This window comes from Strigops habroptila, chromosome 4 (genome assembly GCF_004027225.2).
Source record: "Strigops habroptila isolate Jane chromosome 4, bStrHab1.2.pri, whole genome shotgun sequence".
Taxonomy (NCBI): Eukaryota; Metazoa; Chordata; class Aves; order Psittaciformes; family Psittacidae; genus Strigops; species Strigops habroptila.
In genome coordinates this window covers 63,833,502-63,852,424 of record NC_046358.1, presented here as the reverse complement: position 1 = coordinate 63,852,424, position 18,923 = coordinate 63,833,502, and the positions used below count along the sequence as shown (strand labels likewise).

The 18,923-nt window shown below is 39.5% G+C and overlaps 1 protein-coding gene across 2 annotated transcripts in view; it reads left to right on the top strand.

Annotated features, from left to right (window-relative positions):
* Positions 1-18,923, top strand: part of GAS2 (growth arrest specific 2) — a 91,238-nt gene that overhangs the window by 300 nt on the left and 72,015 nt on the right. The window contains exons 1-3 of one of the 2 annotated variants that reach the window (XM_030481773.1): positions 7,706-7,789; positions 8,445-8,606; positions 17,004-17,128. In XM_030481773.1, coding sequence (XP_030337633.1) covers positions 8,465-8,606; positions 17,004-17,128 — 267 coding nt within the window. In that variant the 5' untranslated portion in view covers positions 7,706-7,789; positions 8,445-8,464. Of the gene's footprint in view, positions 1-7,705; positions 7,790-8,444; positions 8,607-17,003; positions 17,129-18,923 lie in introns of those variants that run through there. The other variant, XM_030481772.1, reaches the window with a different exon arrangement.

Sequence of the window (18,923 nt, the reverse complement as noted above, 5' to 3'; positions counted from 1 at the left end):
TTAGATTCAAATCTCAGGAGGATAGAGGACTCTTCTTCCTCAGTAGTGCTTTGCATGTAAGAAGTGAAGGTTGCTGCCTTGCTTATCCTTAACTATCTTCCTGCAATGGTGGGTGTCAGTGGAGCCCACTGGTTTTGTGAGCTCCGAAGGGACAAGGGTGTCTGGAGCACCAGGAAGGATGTGTTGCAGGCTCCTCAGTGCAGTTCCAGCATGGTTCAGATGTTACTTGGAAATTAAAAATGAACAACAAAAAGTATTCTTTGGTTTCCATTTATGTTAAATTATGAATGGTTTCTTCACTGTGCAGTAGATGCAGTGCTAATTGTAATGGTTTTCTGATGGTTTTGTGATGTGGATTGTGATTTAATAGGAAATTAGCTGACTTTCCTCAATTTGTATCAGATGTAGGCCACCTGATCAGCATTATACTGTGGTGCCCTAGTTGGAACCACAGCCAAACCTAGATGGAGGTGGTGAGATGAGGAAGAGGCAGTACTACTCTCAACTCCTAGCACTTACTGGCTTTAGGCTACTAACTTGTCTGGTAACTCTGTTTATCTTACCCTACCCGCAGGCTTATTTAAATTGGCACACTAGCTATCCAGAGTACCTCTTCAGCTTCACTTTACACCTCTCAGTTAAGCTTCACACTAATTTCAGGACAGGATTTAGGAATGGAACTTCATGATTAAAAGCAAAGCTGATGATTGGGAGTCAGCCTGTACTACTGCCTGCATAATGTGCTTGCAGCAAGGGACATGCTTGTATTCCTTGTAAGATGTGATATATCAGTTTGAATATATATATTTCCTTTTCTAGCTGGTAGAAGTTGAAACTTCTTTTTGTACTCCTTTTTAATGGCTGTTTTGCTTAGCCAAGCAGAAAAACATAATACAGTAAGAGCCAAGCAAAGAGAAATCAACCTGAAAGTTTTTGGGCTGTGTTAGGAATCGGGCTCAGCTTCCAGAAGTTATAATTTTATGAGCAAATCAATATTGAACATTCTTAAAGCTTTGTTTTGGTCTGAGTGAGAAGGACTTTTTGCTTTTCTTTTGGTAGAGGAGACATTATCAAGGCAACAGGATTGTTTCTACTAGGCATAGTCCTGCAAATGTCTAGGCTTCCAATCATTAGCTCAGATTTTTAAGTGTGGTTAACTCTGTTTTGGTCTGGCCTCAGACCAAAGGCCTTACAGGTCTAAAATATCGCTGAGCTCGTGTGCCAGGTTCTCCATCCGCCACTTGAGGTATTGCACACATTTGTAACACGTATATTCATAATGTAAAGGACAAAGGCTTCTTGTGATGAAAGTTTACTTTATCAGTGTAGATCGCATTTTGATGTAAGCTCTTAAAAATGCTAATTGATTAATGAGTTTCAGATGGTGGTTCCCCTCCAGTGCCCCTCCCCCTGCTCTCAGCGTATACAGCGTGCTCTGAGTCAAGCTGGGAAAGATCCAGAAATCTTGGCCTAAACTGGTTGTAGTATAGTTTATAAGGATAATAAAATAACTAGAAAAATTGAATTTCCTTAGAAAAATATGCTTGCTGCATTTGTGAGCTGATGTTTTATCTGCTGCTTTATGATGGAGAAAACTAAGTTACAGATACCTGTATTTAGGGTGATGCGGCTGAGAATGACCTATAGAAGGGAAGGCTCTGTAATAGCTTTTTGGCGAGGAGCTATGCCATGTAGTAGCAGACTCACTTTAAAAGTGATTGTGTTTGGGTTTACATATGTAAAAGAGCAAAATGAGTGATTACTCTTCTGTAGTAAACTGGAAATTGCAGGTGGTAAAGATTGAGTAGCATCTACCAGTGAATGATAGGTCTCTGTGGGTTTTTGTTGTTGTTGTTTGTTAGTTTTTCTTGTTGTTTGTTTTGTTTTTGTTGGCTTTTTCGGTTTTCTTTTGTGTCCGTCCCCCCCCCCCCCCCCCTTCCTCTAGTCCATTTTAAGGATTTCAAGGAGGGCAGCTTTTGTGGTTTCACCTGGAGAAATGATTTCACTGTCTAGAAGATCTTACCGTAGGGAACAGTTTCCTGATGTTAAAAATATCAATTGCAGAAGTTGTTAGTTACCCCTGTGGCTCTCAAAGGAAGTCATTCATATATCTTCCCCTTCCCTCCCCCCTTTCTGCATATATGTTTGTGTATACATATACATATAGGTGAGGGGGTAGAAAAACAAGAGCAACTTCTAGTCTGTGGACTAATGATATACTCTCCAAATCTGAAAAATATGCTAATACTGACACACGAAAACTAAAATCAGTTTTTGACACAGCTACATGTGTCAAAACTGGCACTTGCTGATGTGAGAGTGGTGGTTGCAAGTATGGGTCCCAAATTGTGGGCAGCCTCATTTCTGCTTGCACAAATGCGCATTTTGTTGATGCAATTTAATCTGTTTATGAAAGTTGGGTATTTTATTTCAGCCTCTTTTGCACCCAACGTGCAGTTCCAGTGAGCAAATGCTTCACACAGTCCACTTAAACTCCATTAACGTTTCAAAAGTTCTGTTCTTTTCCATCTGCTCTAGGTGATTGGAACTAGCAGGGAGATCCAGCAAAGACCCTTGCCAGATACTCATGAGCTCTGTTCTGGCTTTTGATCCTCTGTCTCCTCTCTTTCCAGGACGGCTTCTTTCCAATAGCATTACCTTCTCTCTAAGACAGCAGGAGATTGTCCGCAGTTATAGCTGATACCCCTCTGTTAAAGCCAATGTGCAGTCTAGTGCTCAAGTTCCAGTTCCTTCAGAGTAAAGCTCTTGCTGCTTTTGCCTAAGTCACTGTCTGCTCTCTCTACCACTGACAGTAAACTGTGTGACATGCACACAGTTGTGTGCATGATGTTTTGTTTCTTCTACAACTGATAGCTGATGCACTGCCTCAGTGATATTACAGGAGACTTCATTTCACAAGCTTAGAGCCATCATATTTAATTCCATGAGGTTTTTATGAAATAGTCTTTGAACTTGGTGTTCAAGACAGAGTTATGCCATCTTTTTGCCAGTTGTTCCAGCTTTGTGGAGCAAGTAGGCCACTGAATTGGCACACATGCAAATCCTCAGTCCTGGAGAACTCTGGTTTGGCTGCCAAGTGGACAGAGCCAGCGGATTAGCTTGCCTGCTAGGAGGCAGTACCTGGGTGGATCAGAGCAAACGTCTGTCACACAGTGTCACAGTCAAGCTGGTATATGGTGCAAAGAATACATCATGTAGGACTCTATACATCGTGTATAGAGAGTTTTGTATGTGCTTTATTTATTTCCCCTCTATAGATACTTTTAACATTGTTTTAATCTTTTCTAACTAAATACAAATACAAACACTTGATGCACTGGATACTGAATTTCTATGCTAATTCTTAAACCAGCTCATCCAGAGCAAGTGACTGAGCAAGACTTCTTCGTCCCTGACCTGGAAGGATTATATCTAGTAGCAATTTAAAAGGAGCTGTTCAAGCCTCCTTTTGGTTGGGAACTAACATTCGTGTTGTAATTAGGAACCAGGCTGCAGTGACAGTGTAATACAGAGAGCACTGCAGGGCCAGCAGCTACTCAGTGCAAGCCACTATGTCCATATCCTGGAACTGAATGGGTAATTTGGAGTAAAACCTCACTGTTTTGTGTGATTAACTCAAAGGGTGGAACATGTGTGTTTTCTGTGTATGTGTATCTATGCATGCACAAATACTTTTCTATATACGTTTTTATTCCTCCTGATCATACTTGGTAAGAAAGGTGGTTGGAATAGGAAATGAGTTTGAATCCACGGATCTGCAACTGTGAGTGTCTAACTGTGGAGCCAGTTTTGCTGTCTGGATCAGTCCTTGCCTCCTGTGTGTTTTGAGTCCAGAGCGTATCGTTCTTGAATCCTTTTGTTCTACCAGTTAGCCCCAACAAAAGGCAGTGGAATTACAGAAGATTACTTGTTTGATGCTCATTGCTTTTCCCTGGTGATCACTGACAACAATCAGGAGGTAGTGTAAGTTACACTACTGGCAAAATACAAGTGGTGAACTACAATACACAGAAAACTAAATGTACTACTGTAAAGCAAAATAAAAACTTCACTGTTTGGTAGGAGCAAGCAGAGGCAAATATAGCCTTTTAGTGTGTCGAGTCTGTTACATGTTACTGGGTGTACTGTAAACTATCCCACACTGAATTCTTCAGTTAGACAAGAAGTCTAAGAATTTGAGATGTCATCCTGTTGTTTAGAGAGGTGGAAAAAAAGGCCGTGCTGCATAAATGTGACCTGTGACAAAACAGAATGAAAAGTAGTTGAAGACCTTTCCTTGTCTGCATTCAGAATAGTAGGGGGAAGAAGTTGCTTTTTGAGGAACAAGGCATTCAGAGGTAAGTTTTGAAAATGCTTCTGCATATCATGTCAGCCTGAACAGTTTATAGAGGAGTGTAACATTCTGTAAAATATTTGATGTATTTATGTTGGCTGGTTTCAAAGAGCTCTATATATGATGATTTGACGTTGCTGTTAGAAAGTAGTGAGATTAGGAAAACCAATATTTTTTTGGCTACTTAATTCATTCTTTATTCCTGCCAAAAGGAAACGATGAAATAGTGGGAGCCAGGGGTTTGCCTCAGCTGTGGTGGTGTGTCCTTGAACACTACTGTCCACCTCAGTGGCAAGTTAAAAATCTGACCAAATTCCTCACTGATAAATTGTTAAACTTATCTTCAGCTCACCAGAAAATAAATATGTTGAGACATTTTAAGGAAGTGAGTTGATTGTATCTGAGCAAAGAATCAAGAGCCTGGCCTTGACTTCAGGTTGAATCTTCAAAGGGGTCTTGAAGGAGCTCAGGACCCAACTGCTGTCACCTCCACCTAAGCCAGTTCAGCTTCTTCACAGATCCTGGCTAGTATGTGATGAAAGTTTCAACAGTTAATGTATGGGCTGTTACAGTTGATGAAGGAGATGAATGTTTTTAATGAAGCTTAGGTATTTCAGCCCTGAGGTATCATGGACCTAGTAGCAGTATAGAGATGCTGGAATAATTTTTCAGCTTCTAGACATTTTTGTCACCTGTCTATCTGCCTTTCCTTATCTTTCCTAGTTTTCTGTTCTGAGAACTTGCGTTCTAGTAAAACTAGTTTAGAATACCCTTCTTGTCTCTGTATCTTCTCTCTTCCTACTACTACAGTTACTCTGAAACTAAAGCACCCATCCATCCACTGAAATCCAAGCTCTTTGTTCTCCCACATTTCTTTTCATGAGTCTCAGAAGTTCTTTGAGACCTTCACACAGCCTGGTTGCTGAGTTTTATGAAACAAGAGGCAGGTAAGTATGAAATATATTTCAACACAGCTTGTATTTTAGAGACAAGCTGAAGTAACATCTCAAATCCCTGAATTCTCTGTGCTATGTCACCATGGAGATCAGCCTGAAGCATAAACAGACTGCAGTGCTTGTTTCACAGCCTGATGGGGAAACCCAAACTGCCTCCATGTAGCTGCTCCAGCAGCCTTCCTGTCTTTGCTCTAGTCTTACAGAAATGCAACTTTCAGACCTTAGAATTACTTCTGCCCCACCAGTAGTAGCATCCTGTATCAAATCTGGCTGGCTATCAGGCATGTTATAATGTTGTTGGTTATTAATTAGCTCCATACTTGAAGTGCCCTATGGAACTTGTAGTCTTGGAAGTGATAAGGTAGGTGGGCCTTTCCTGAGGTGGAAGAAAAAGATGTCTCCATAGTTTTCCTCTTAACACAACCTAGCTCAGTGTATGTGTCATTTGTGGTATTCTTAGCAGGGCAGACCCTGCTTAGAGTCCCATGGTGAATATTCCAGTGTGCATCTTTGAAATACAAAATTAGAGAATAACTTAGGTTGGAAGGAACCTCCAGGGATCATGTAGTCTAACACCCCCTCCCCCCCTCAAAGCATGTATGAGCTGTTAAATTATTTCCAATAAAGTGGTGCAGTGTCTGACTGGTTCCTTTAGTACAATGGTGCTTCTTTTTTTATTCAGGTATATTTTTCCAATTTGTATGTCAAAAGAAATAAATGGCAGGATTTTGTTTCCTAAATATTTAGATACATAAGTATTAATAAACTGAAAAATGGATGCCAAAAAAGGATGAATTTTTACTTTGTGTGTTGTGCATGAAGTGAACATCCAGGAATAAGTAATTTTTTTTATTGCCTTTTCATATTGCCAGTATCATTTCAGAGGCGATTCAAGAGAATAAACTAGTTTCAGTTTTAGTTCTCACCATATCAACAGAGTTGATAGAATCCAGAAATCAGACAGAAAAATAGTAGTAGTTTTTTGTTTGGGTTTGTTTTGTTTGGTTTTTTTTGTTTGTTTTTTTTTTTTTGGAAAGAAATTATATGACAGAGATATTTATACTTGTTTTTTCCCATATAACCTTTGAAGACAAGGTGGTGCCAATTATCCATCTTGCCTCGGTTTCCATCCAAAATGAAGCAGTGTTTTGAAGCACTAAGTTGCGTGGTTCTGAGTGACTTAGAGCAACTTTAGACATACTGGCATTGTAATTCCTTAGCTATTAGTATCATCCAGTCTGAAGGTCTCTATTTTGAGAATGATGTTGCAGATAGGCTGTTAGCTCCACACAAATCAAATCCTTCTCCCCCCACTCCTTCTCCCTCCCCCTCTCTCTTCCCCCCCTCACCAAATGAACAGGTATGATTGTATGATTCGGATATATTAACCAGGAAACCGTAAATCCAAGTTTTCATTTTTACAAAGTCAGTTTTCAGAATAGAGCTCTGCTTAAATTACATACTTTAGACTTCCTTAAACTCCTTTGCTTTCGAAGGAACTTTGATACATAAGATTTTCTTCTTAGAAAGTGTAAAATCTACTGATAATTCATAAATCTGTGTTTATAAAAGGGAATAAAATATACTTTTCCCCCTCCCTAGCTGAAAAATTGTCCAATTTCAGTAAGAAGTATGTTAGCAGTAAAAGCCGCGTATATCTCAGGGGCAAGCCAAACTTCAGGATTTGGGGTAAGGTGCTCTCAACGAGAGCTTAAGCAGATGAGTTTGCCAACGAGGAGTTTAGTTAACCAGGGCATAGTTAAAAAATGCTGGAGCGTTTTAATGTAAGCATTAAAATACACCAAATAGACTTACGTATGTTTGGAAATGTTGGTTACAGCACAGTTTTATGGAAAGGCAATTGCTTTTTACATTCAGTAAACATTTTCCTCTTTCTTTGGTGAAGGAATTGTTTTCAGTATTCTTGTTCTTCCAGGCCAGAGGGCAATAGTGTAACAAATTGTTTGGTTTTGTTGTCATTTTTCAAGTCACAAATGCCTCTTACCTGACTTGGATGGTATGCAAAGGACAGACAGAAACAATGTTTGTAGAACATCACAAGCTGAAGGCAGTTGATATATGTAACTACAGCTGGTGTGGATCAGCCAGTTAATAATAGGCAAAGAACAATTGCTTATGGGCCTCCCCTAATGTCTGTCCCAGTTCATGTCTGTCTAGTGCCACCTATCTAAGACCTTGGGAGTACTGGTTAGTGAGACTGGGCTTTCAGCAGGCTACAGCCAGCCAGGCAAGAAAGTATCAGGGCTCATTGCTACAAGCATTGAGGTCCAGGTCTGAGGTTATTTTTCAGAGAGAGAAATAACCTTTACTTCGCACACTTCTGCCACAGACAGGGGAATTAATCCTTCAGGAGCAAAGGTATAGGTCCAGTGCGCCTAAGGTCTCTGGCTGCTGCAAGACTCACAATACTTTAATATTTAGCACGCGTCATACTGTCTTACTGAAGCTTGAGCTGCAGGTAAGTCCTGGATGAAGCAGAGGAGTATTTGTGTAAAAGGTAGAAATGGGAAGCATGGCTGACCAGCACTACCTGTTGTGCTGCTTTCTGAAAAAATAATGCTATTCAGTAAATATATTTGCTGTGGGTTTTGTCTTGTATTATTTTGAAGTTGTAGAATAGACTGATTCCATTTGGTAATGGCATTTGTTAATTGCTACTAACTTTGCTGTAGTAGTGTAACTCAGTTATTCTTGTATTTTTCTTGGGCTTGATCCAAAAATCTCTGAAGCTTTCCATTTACTTTGAATGGATATTGGATCAGGCACTGCAATGAGTTGTTAGCTTTGTATAAAATGTTTATTTTTATTTGATTTTAATAATGCCTTGCAAAATATTTGGTTATGTGTTGGCAACATGTGTAACTTGGTGAGTACAAATGAAGTTGTCGTTTATGTGTATGATTTAATCACCTGCAGCGTGATCCGTAACAAAACTTCAGTCATCCATGATGCATGCATGTGTTAGATCCACATCTGTCTGTCTGACATCTGATTTCTTGGATTCATAGTTACTGTTGTTATCTTCTACAATTCTAAAAACAGAACCCATGAAACTTTATTTGGTATAATGGCATACTTTGTTCTTTTTCTCTTTTCACTGTATGATAAAACAGGTACAGCAAGTGGATAAGCAATGTGCACTGCTCTGAGCCCCAAGGCGCGTGGGCCTGGCCTCTCTGATATGCATCAATACAGTCAGTGGCTTGCAAGTAGACATGAGGCCAACTTGTTGCCGATGAAAGAGGATTTGGCCCTGTGGCTTACAAACCTACTGGGTAAGATACAATTGGATGGAATGCAGATACTGGCAGTAAGAGAACTCTATACACTGTTAGCTGGGAATTCAGTCCTTCAGGCTTCTTGGTGTTTCAGAAATAAAGGTTGTTATGATTAGTTAGCTACCTCTGTGTAGTGTGACAGTTACCAAGGGCAGAAAAGCCACTAAGTAACTTGCCTCCACAGTGTTTCCGTGAGTAGCATAATTGACTTTATTGTTCATTTCATGTTTATTTTTTCCTCAAATTTCCCTTTAAGTGTTATTTTGCGTGTCTTTTCTGTATTAACACTATTAAGTCGAGTGGTGCTAATTGTTGCCATCCACCTACATCTTCCATTTTGTGGGCCAATTGGTAGGCATCCTAAAAAGTATGGGTGTACCGACTGTCTATAACAGAAGGAACCATTAAATAGTCCTTTGTCAACCAAACAGTCTAGTGACTGATAATTGCTGCCCGAGGCAATGAATGCTAAGACTTGTGTAAGCTTGTGTGTAGAGGGATCTGAGCCGGTGGCTGCAGCTGGGACCTGGGAATTTACTGTTTGCAGCTGTGTGTGAAGCCAAGACATGTTGAAAAGGAGGATGCAAACCAAAAGCCAAGAAAAAAATCAGGTACACATGAAGAGGAGCAAATGAGAGTATGTCCCTGGCAGGAAGGAGACAGACGTTTCTTTGGGGTATACGACTCATTCAAGAAGGTGGAATTTAGAAACTATGAGCCAGGAAATAGTATGTTGTTTGTTGAGAACATATAGGGGGAAATGGCTTTTGTGTGATCTCTGTAACTGCAAAGGATTCTACCAAAGAAATACATGACTTGCACAACACCTTATCTTAAGGGAAACATGGCAGCACTTCCTCTCATTAAACAAAGAGGAGAAAATATTTCAGAGGAGGTGATGTTTACATGAAACTGTTGTGGATGTTATTTTGAAGGAAATTTGGGATGTGCATTTTTAAATCTCATGTGTAAGCTTTTGTGGTGTGTGTGGGGTTTTTGTTTGGGTTTTTTTGGGTGTGTGGGGTTTTTTTTGTTGTGGTTTGTTTTTTTTTTGTTTGTTTGTTTGGTTGGTTGGTTTTTTTTTTTTTCCCCCCGGACGTCTGTTCCGGTAAGGCATAGGCAGTGTGTTGTCTTGGCAAATGTTGCAGCTGAACCATCTCAGTGATGTCATACAGTAATAGAGTGTACCTAGTGCCTTTCATCTGCACGTTCCTTTTTTAGGAGGAAGGTATAAGGGTATCTCTCTCTATGTTTGGAGAGGTGTAGTCAGTGACTACAGTGTCAGTAGAACACAACAGCACAGTATTTTGCAGGTAGGCGATACCCATTTTGGAGATGGAATAGTTATGAATCCACAACTGCAAAAGTGGCACTTGTTTTAAGTTATGTCTTTGTGTGGTATTTCCATTTAAATTAATGAGTTTTGAATATAAAATTGTCTAAGCAATGCCAGAACAAAATCCAGAAATCCTGACTTTTCATTCCAATTACCACAAGACAGCAATCCAAAAGACTGTTTTTTGAATCAAAAGCACATTACATTAGGGATTGAATATATCATTTAAATGTTTTAAACAATGAATTTTTAGTGAGCCACTCTCCAATAAATAGAAGCTTGTTTGCAGTTCATAACAGAGTTCTCACAGTGACAAGTTTAGGAATGAGGTCGCTTCTATTTAGCAAGAAAGTAGTAATCAGCAGGAGGTTCTGGAATGCCAACTATAATTAAAGATCTGATTTTTCATACGGCCACCAAATTCTACACTGCAGAACTAAATGGGCACAACATTCTTTAAGTTAAGCAACATACACAGTTCATTTGCTTAATGCATCCCCCTCCCCCCCTTCTCACAAGGCTGTTCTGTTCTCAGAGGTTGTCCTGAAGAACTGAAATTACAGTGATTTGTTAAACTGATTTGAATTCCTGTGTAGGCATTGTTATTCAAATTAATAATTCAATTAAGTTAAAACTCACATTCAAAATAAATTAAATGTAACTGAATTTAAGCAATTAATATTCATATAAATGTATTAACTCAGAATTCAAATTTGGCTTAATTACTTTATAGTTTAGATTAATGAGAAGAGGGATGTGTGAGCATGCTGATGTAAGACGAAGTAGGTATGAATTCATAGCGTTCTGCTACCTTGTAAAAACCTGTTTATGCTCTCTCATTTTTCAGCATCCAAAAGGATAAAATGATAAGCAAGAGTCCTTTGTTTGTCATGTCAAGGGTTTTTTTTTCTTCATGGGAGAATTAATGTACTTTGCATTAATGGTCAGTGGATCTTCATGCACATGGATGCACCGATAACTCAGAGCAGATAATATTCTGTGTATCCACACCCTAGTTTGCTCTCTGCTGAAACTTGAGTGGCCTTACTGTGTCTTTATGCCAGTTTTAGTTCAATAGGATTTCTCAGTTTATTAAAAAAAAAAAAAAAAAGTATTTCAAGTAATCTTTATCATGTTGGTTCACATTTTGTTTCGTCTATGTTTTCTTCCTTCATTTGTACTATGACTCAACAAGGGCACATAGTATTTTCAAATAAATATAGATTTTTTATTTTTAATAATAGATAGTAGTTTAGGCAAGAATAGGGCTGAACTTCTCTGAGGTACTTTGGTCAACTGAGAGTGGGTTTGGACATATTTGTGGAGAGGCAAATATGTCCGACACAGTGTTGCTGAAAGTTAAAAGGGTGACAGTTTTGCAGCAGCAAAGCCTGGTGTGGGTTCGAAGTTCCAAACTGGAAAACAATCGAGGGATATTGCACTTTATAATATGAATGAAGGGCTTTGATATCAGATGGAAATTAGGCACAGCCAGAATTTGACCTTACCTAAGTGATAGATTGGAAGGCTGAGATACATGGTGAAGCTGGAAAATAATCCTGTAAGAATTTTTAACCCCAGGGCTGGAGCACCTCCCGTATGAAGACAGGCTGAGAAAGTTGGAGCTGTTTAGACTGGAGAAGAGAAGCTGCGTGGAGACCTCAGAGCAGGTTCCAGTGTCTGAAGGGGGCCTACAAGGATGCCGGAGAGGGACTCTTCATCAGGGACTGTAGTGATAGGACAAGGGGGAATGGGTTCAAACTTAAACAGGGGAAGTTCAGGTTAGATATAAGCAAGAAGTTCTTTGCTGTGAGGGTGGTGAGGCACTGGAATGAGTTGGCTAAAGAAGTGGTAAATGCTTCATCCCTGGCGGTGTTCAAGGCCAGTTTGGGCAGAGCCTTGGGTGACATGAGGCATCCTTGCCCATGACGGGGGGGTTGGAACTGAATGATCTTAAGGTCCTTTCCAACTCAAACCATTATATGACTTCAGGCATTTCATTCTAATTTAGCACGAATGTTGTTGTGGGCTTTTTGAGGATTCACAAGTACTTTTGAATGCATTCTGCTAATTATTTTTGGAACCACGTCAGAGGAACTCGGAGTTTCTGAGAGGTCAGTTTGTCGTTTCAGCTCCATGTTGAATAGATTTTAGCTGCCTGTATTCCAGGGGCTGGAAAAAGGACATGGCAGATGAAATCGATGTGTCAGATGGATTGACTCACAATATTGTACATGATGGCATTCTCAAAGTGGGAGACGTCAGTGTTGTGGGGGTTGGGGTTTCCATGCTGGAAAGGAAGACTGGAGCTATGGATATTGTGTCTCATAGTCTCACTTCCCTCTGCAGAACTCTGGTGGCTCAGTTGAGAGATCCTTGCACTGGCGAAATTAAGATGTGTTGACCCAACTGTCATGCAAATTATGATCATCTCTTAGCCTTGTTTTTATTAGGCATAGAGCCTCATCACCAGTCTCTAGTTTGGGACAGGTACAGAGGGAAGGTTTCTCTGTTTCCTCTTTGGCTATTGTGTAGAGCTCTGGTATTTTTCCTGTTCCCAGAGCCCAGCTTCCAGCTGCAGGGGCTTATATTGTTGCTGATTCCATCCAGCTTCATTTAGCACCATGGAACAGACCTGCAAGATGTGCACTTGCCACATGTCTGGGCTCCAAGGTTTCAGTGCTGAGGCCTCTTCCTAACAGAGGACCCAGAGATTTCTGGGCTTCAGAAGTTCATGGGTAAGGAGCTGGAGAATGCAGGATGCTGAGGAATTGGATATGTAAATGTTCAGTGTTGTAGGAGGCATTTAAAAGTTTCTTGGGTGCAAAAGTTAAGTAGGCTGAGAGAAAAGGAACAGAGAGGTGAGGAGGTTAGAAGAGGCACTGATCTGAAGACCAGACTTGGAATTCAAAGGTCTGTGGAAGGAGATGTCAAGTTTGGGGAATGAACATTGGGAAGTCTTCTATAGCAGTACCTTTATTTTCAACATCAGCATGTTCAGGTCAAGCCAGTGGGAAATGCAAGTTTTAAATGTCTGAATATCAAGTCATTTATGATATTGATACTTCTAGTGATTCTTCTGGCACTGGTGCAGTTTCTTTAGTTGAGTGGCTTTACAATTTTCTTTGGTGTCAATGTGCCTGTGGGATTTTTTATATGTCCCATTTCAAGACAATGATAATGTCCCAATGCTACCAAAATTATTTCTCTTGCTGTTAGCCATTGTAGGGAACAGAGTAGCCTTGTCAGAAAAGAACCAGTTTTGCATGTGCGTAAACTCTTTGGGCCTTTGTTTTCTTTGTTTTTATGGTATTTTGTTATTTTGGGTTTAGATGTCACACAGTTTGAGAGGGTCAGGAAGAGTTGTTCTGCTGGTGCCTCAGTATTGTAGAAGCTCATCCTTCTACTGATATGTTTCAGAGACTCACCCAAATGAAATGTTTCTATTTGGAAACTAGTAGTTTTGTTTAACCACTACAGTGTACAATAAAAATAATAGTTAGTAAATAGTTATTAAACTAAGTGTGGAAAAGCTCAGTGCAGTAACAGAGGAGCAAACTAGATTTTGGTACTTGTAGTCTTTGATTTCCTCCACCTTCTCCTGAAGGCTCTGGTTGTCTGAGGTGGCCCATAGGGAATGCTTTATCTTCAACCCCTTGGGCATCCACCCTGGGCATGGGCTCTTTTTAATTAATCTTTCATAGCCCTCCCAGTGTGGTTGCATTAGGACCCCCAGGACTGGGTGCCCTTACAGATAGCTGCCCACGGTTTCGAAGTGGTAGGTGCTCAGGTAGGTTGATCTTTGTAAGGGACATCTGGTGATTGCAGTCAAAGAGATGGTGAGCAATGCTTGTAAGGTTTGGAAAAGCCTTCATATTCCTGTTTGTTTTTCATACTTGCAGTGTTGGTTGTTTTTTTTTATTATCCTTAATGTTATTACCATGCTATAAAAATATTGTGAGGGCTTTCTTGTAATTATAGTGGGAGTTATACATTTTTAATGGAGTTTAATGTTTTTTCCATACAAATATACAGAGCCATTTTTTTCCTCAGGCTATGAACATTACTCTCATTTGAATCAATTCAGTTCAACTGTTAAATATGTCAGAGTGTCTTTTCTACCAAAGAAATGCCACCTTTTGGAGCCATAAAATACAGTGAATTGAAAGCCGACACCTAATATATTTTTCATTGGATACAGATGTTCAATGCAAAACTCATTATTTCAGCTTTCATAAACGAGAACAGAACTAAAATACTCGAGCTTAGTGCACAATATGCAGTGACCAAACTGCTAATGCAATTTAACATTTAAAAGAATATAAATGTGTTGTTAAATAGCAGAAGGAGATAGAAGAATTTTCCCATGTCTGTGAAAGGAGAAAATAGCTCTAAATAGGTTTTAGGGATTTTAATGTGTGACTAGTGAAATAATGAATCTATAAATCATGGGCCAGAATAGATATGTAAAACATTTTATTTTTACCTGTGTGAAAACTTTTTATTTTAGTTTGGAAAGTATAATCTTGAGTAGGTTAAAAATACTTGAAGTATTTTTTTAGAAGAAAATGAGTTTATTCCAAAATGCAATACTCTATTAAAAGCAAAGCAGTTCCTATAACTGTAATCATTCAAATTGAGCTTTCTAATGGCTTTATACCCCTTGCCAAAATTGCTGGGTAAATGGGAAAATATGTAGGCTAGAATGGTGATAAAGGCTGTTGAGGTGCTGGGATGGTCAGGGTTTTATCTGTGGGCTACTATAGTTTCAGTTCTGGCTTCAGCTGAGCTGAAAGCACTACTAAAATATCGGCAGTTGTGCACAAGCTGCCACTGAAGGTCTGCAGTGCTGCTACTGCTCTTATGCCTGGAGAAGTCATTTAGGAATCCAGGAGCTATAAAGTGGGCTATATGGCAGAGAGAATTAAGGAAGAATTTAAAAACAAAAAAACCCCCAAAACCAAAACCAAACAAAAAACCAAAACAACAACAAAAAAAACCAGCCCCCCAACCCCAAAAAACCTTCACATTAAGCAGATATTTAAGCAGATATTTCTGAAATGGAAATGTGGTGGTGGGGGGAGGGTGGAACTTCAGTTCAACTGAAAATGAAAGTCTACTGTTGTATGTGAAGATGATTTGCTGCAAAGATCTTTATTTTAGTTTTTTGATTTTAACTGACCACATTGAAAAGCTAACAATTTTTTGCCCAAAGGATGCTGAAGTCTCTAACAGTTTTCAGGCAAGGGCCTTGAGAAATGATAGTTGGAAGGGACCTTAAAGTTCATCTAGTTCCAACCCCCTTCAACTGTCCTTTAGTGTTTTTCTAAAAATACTGCTTCGTAATACTGCGATCTTCAGTGTTGTGACACTCACTGTCAGATTACAATGTACCAGCAGTATATTGCAGAAGTAGAATAATAATTTTTTATTATCTAGTTAATATTTGTTACTTTTGAATGTTAGTTTTCACCTCTTCTGAGTGAAGAGCTATGGAAAAGCTTTACTTCTTTTTTTTTTTTTCCTAAATTTACTTTCCCTAGATTTTTTTTTTTTTTTTTTTTTTTTTTGGATGTTGTGAACCTGTTCTAAACAGATTCATGCTCTAAGTTTGCAGACATCTCATGGAAAATAAGTTTCCCCCAAAGAAACTGTTTTGCTAGTTTAGTCAGGCAGCTGCTTGGTGGTTGAAAATCTGTGGCAGAAACACCCAACCAGCAGTGGACAGTCTTTGGTCTGTTGTCCTGCTTGGAAACAAGTCAGTTTAGAGCAACGGGAGTGGATCTGGATGGGATCAGGAACCACAATCATAGAACGGTTTGGGTTGGAAGGGGCCATAAAGATCATCTAGGTCACTTCAGTTTTTCAAACTTTTTAATTTTATATTTTTTTTGGCAGGGTGGATAGTGTTACTGATGGTTGCTGTGTAACAGCCTATGAAAAAGCATCAGCTAGGTGGAAAAAAACCTTTAAGATCATCAAGTCCAAGCATTACACCAGTACTGCCAAGTCCACCTCTAAACCATGTCACTAAGGGCCTCAATGAGTTGATAGTGTTACTCCTGTCCCTGAATGACCTATGTAAATATCACCAAAAATAAAGCTGTCTTCATAGGAAGGTCAAGAATTAGTCCTTGATGCTCTCTTGAAATTAGTAGAAGAGGCAAAAAAATACAGCAGGTGGTCTAAAAAGCATCCAAAGAGAAGGCAAATCTTCCAATAGAAATGTGAAATGGAAAACCTTCAATAAGAGAAAGGAATATTTTTACCTGGAAATGACGTTAAGATCCTAGAAGTTGAGTCTAGGGTGGTAAATGATTCCCATCTCCTCTGGACTGTCCAGCCTGCTCAGAATGCACATCACATCATGGGACTTCTGTGATCACCTCCACCAGGAGGAGGTAATTACGTGTAATGGAAGGTCATCTGGTCTGCTGTAGCCAGGAAGGACCATCTGTGGCAGCTGAAGTAGAGTATCGTCTAGCATGATAATAATTGAGATATGTTGAAATACAAGTATTTTGTCTTTGCTCTTTGGGTGAAAAATCTTAATTTGCATGGCAAGTAGATCTAGTTGAAAGTGTCCCTCCCCATGGCAGGGGGTTGGAACTAGATGATCTTTATGGTCCCTTCCAACCCAAACTCTTCTAGGGTTCTATACTTCTTTTACAAAATAAGCCACAATAGTGTTAGCAACTCTTACACTATAGCTATCCATGCACACTGGTGTGAACTATACTCTCTTGTCTAAACCCGTACGTTAAAAGCACTGGAATTTCATAAGTAAAATGAGATATGTGGAGTCTGATGTGCTAGAATTACTTTTCAGATAGCATGTGCCTTCCCAAAGAAAGCATGTCATTTCTGGAAAAATTTGCTGTATGTCTACCGGTAAAATAGGAGTGAGGTTATTCACTAAATATTCAGAGTAATGAAAGTTTTTCAGTTCAAGCATATTTCAAATTGCTGTCAAGAATTCCCCTGATTTGTCTTTTTACACAAATGCAATTATACTATTGCACACTTTCTGCCATGTTAACTTTCTGTTTGCTATTCAGGTAGAGAAATAACAGCAGAAACCTTTCTGGAGAAATTGGATAATGGTGCCTTGCTTTGTCGGTTAGCTGAGACCCTGCAGGAGAAATTTAAAGAAAACAGCTTTGATGCAAACAAGCCTGGCAAAGTAAGTGTTGGTAAATGTTCTAGCATGTGTTATCAGTATCTGAGCTATCTGTTTGGTACTGAAATTTCTTGTGCAGTTGAGAGATTTCATTTGTGAAGGCTCTGCAAATGGACAGGGAGCTAATTGCTCTGTGTAGAAAAATTATAATATCAGCTTGGGGGAATTAATACTTCTTGGGTAATTATTAAAGTAACCGTGAAAGGCAGGTACTCCAAAAATTACTTGTGTGAAGGATAAGGCACAGAATGAGGTCTAGCAGTGTGATGCCGTAGCTAATCGAAAAAATGTGATCCTTGTATATATTTGCAAGGGGTATATTAAGTAGCTGTGGGAGGTGCCTTTTCCTCCATAAACAGCTCAAGGGAGGCCAATAATAAAATTCTGTAGTTGGTTCTGGTGGCTGGAGTTTACAGTTCATGTTTGAGTACTGGAAGGGGTTCAGTCAAGAGTGCAGGGATGGTGTGCAAAGTGTGAACCTTCAGAAGATACCCAGGATCTTTGCAAAAATCAGGTTAAGATCTTGCTTGACCATAATCATCCTTTAATTTCAATCATTTACATAGGATAATGTTACTGGGAGAAATTCAAGAGCTGAACAAGTTTCTTCCTGGGAGAATTTAAGTGATTGACATGTTAATGCATGCACTGTGAAACTTTTTATTTTACTTGTTCAATTCAGATACATCTTCCTTGAAAGTTAAAGCAGGCAAATACACAGGTAGAAAAAAGCCCAAGAGCAGAAATCACATACTGCATCTTCTATTCTTGATGTTTTCATAACTACTCTGCAGCAGAAATTAGGGCACAGCATAAATTTTATCAGCAGTTTTGAGAACCCACAGCCTTGTGTCAGCTGCAGATGCCTAAGTTGTTCTTCTTGGTTCCAAGCTCATAATTGTTGTTGCAGAAGAAATTGTCTGCACTAAGATAGGCTTTAATCATTGTTAACCTTCTGTGGATTGGGGGGTGTAGGGGGTGTGTTTTGCTTGCTTGGGTTTTCTTTTTTCCCGAAGAAAAAGGAAGAGATAGGTGGGAAGAAAGATAAGAACTAAAGGAGAGAAGGAAGAAAACCTTCCTCCTCAAAGGAGGAAAAGACCGCTGGGATTCGTATTTCATATTTCAAATTATAATCAGGGTTTGGTTAGTAGAATTATTGGGTGACTGGAGTTCCTCTTTGTAATATGGTCCAGCCTGTCTTTACCTACGGGGTGGCCTGTTAGTGTTATGGTAGTTCCCAAGTTGAGAAAGCACTTGTAGCAGTCTTCAGTTGAACCTAGGAACTAGCTAGGCAGAAAGAAATGTTACTTCTTGGTTTGTTTTTTTTCCCTCACCAAGCAAACAAACAAACAGAAGGTGCCATTATTGACAAAAACAACTAAAAGCTGACCTCTGTCATTCAACCTCTATCAAAATAGATAATGTGCTTTTCTGTCTGTATATAACTTTGAATTTTTTTAGGTAGAAGCAGGCTGTTAGCGAATGAGTGGCTGCCAGAAGGATCAGCTTGCGGGCAGCACCAGACTGCAGCTGAGGGAGACAGGATAAGGCTATAGATAATGGGAGAGCTGTAATCCTACCAAGTCCCTCTGCAAGCTTGAAGATTTGGTCTGTTTTCCTAAGTGAAGTTTTTCCTTGTATGCGATCTACTTCCTAGATGGCAAAGCTCCATAAAATCTTACGAGTTTAGTTTTGTCTTACTGGAAGATGATATATTCTGTTCTGCTTGATATGTGCTACTGATCATGAATTCACTCGTGAGCTCTTGGGGACTGTCTGGCCAGTTTAGCAGCTCTAG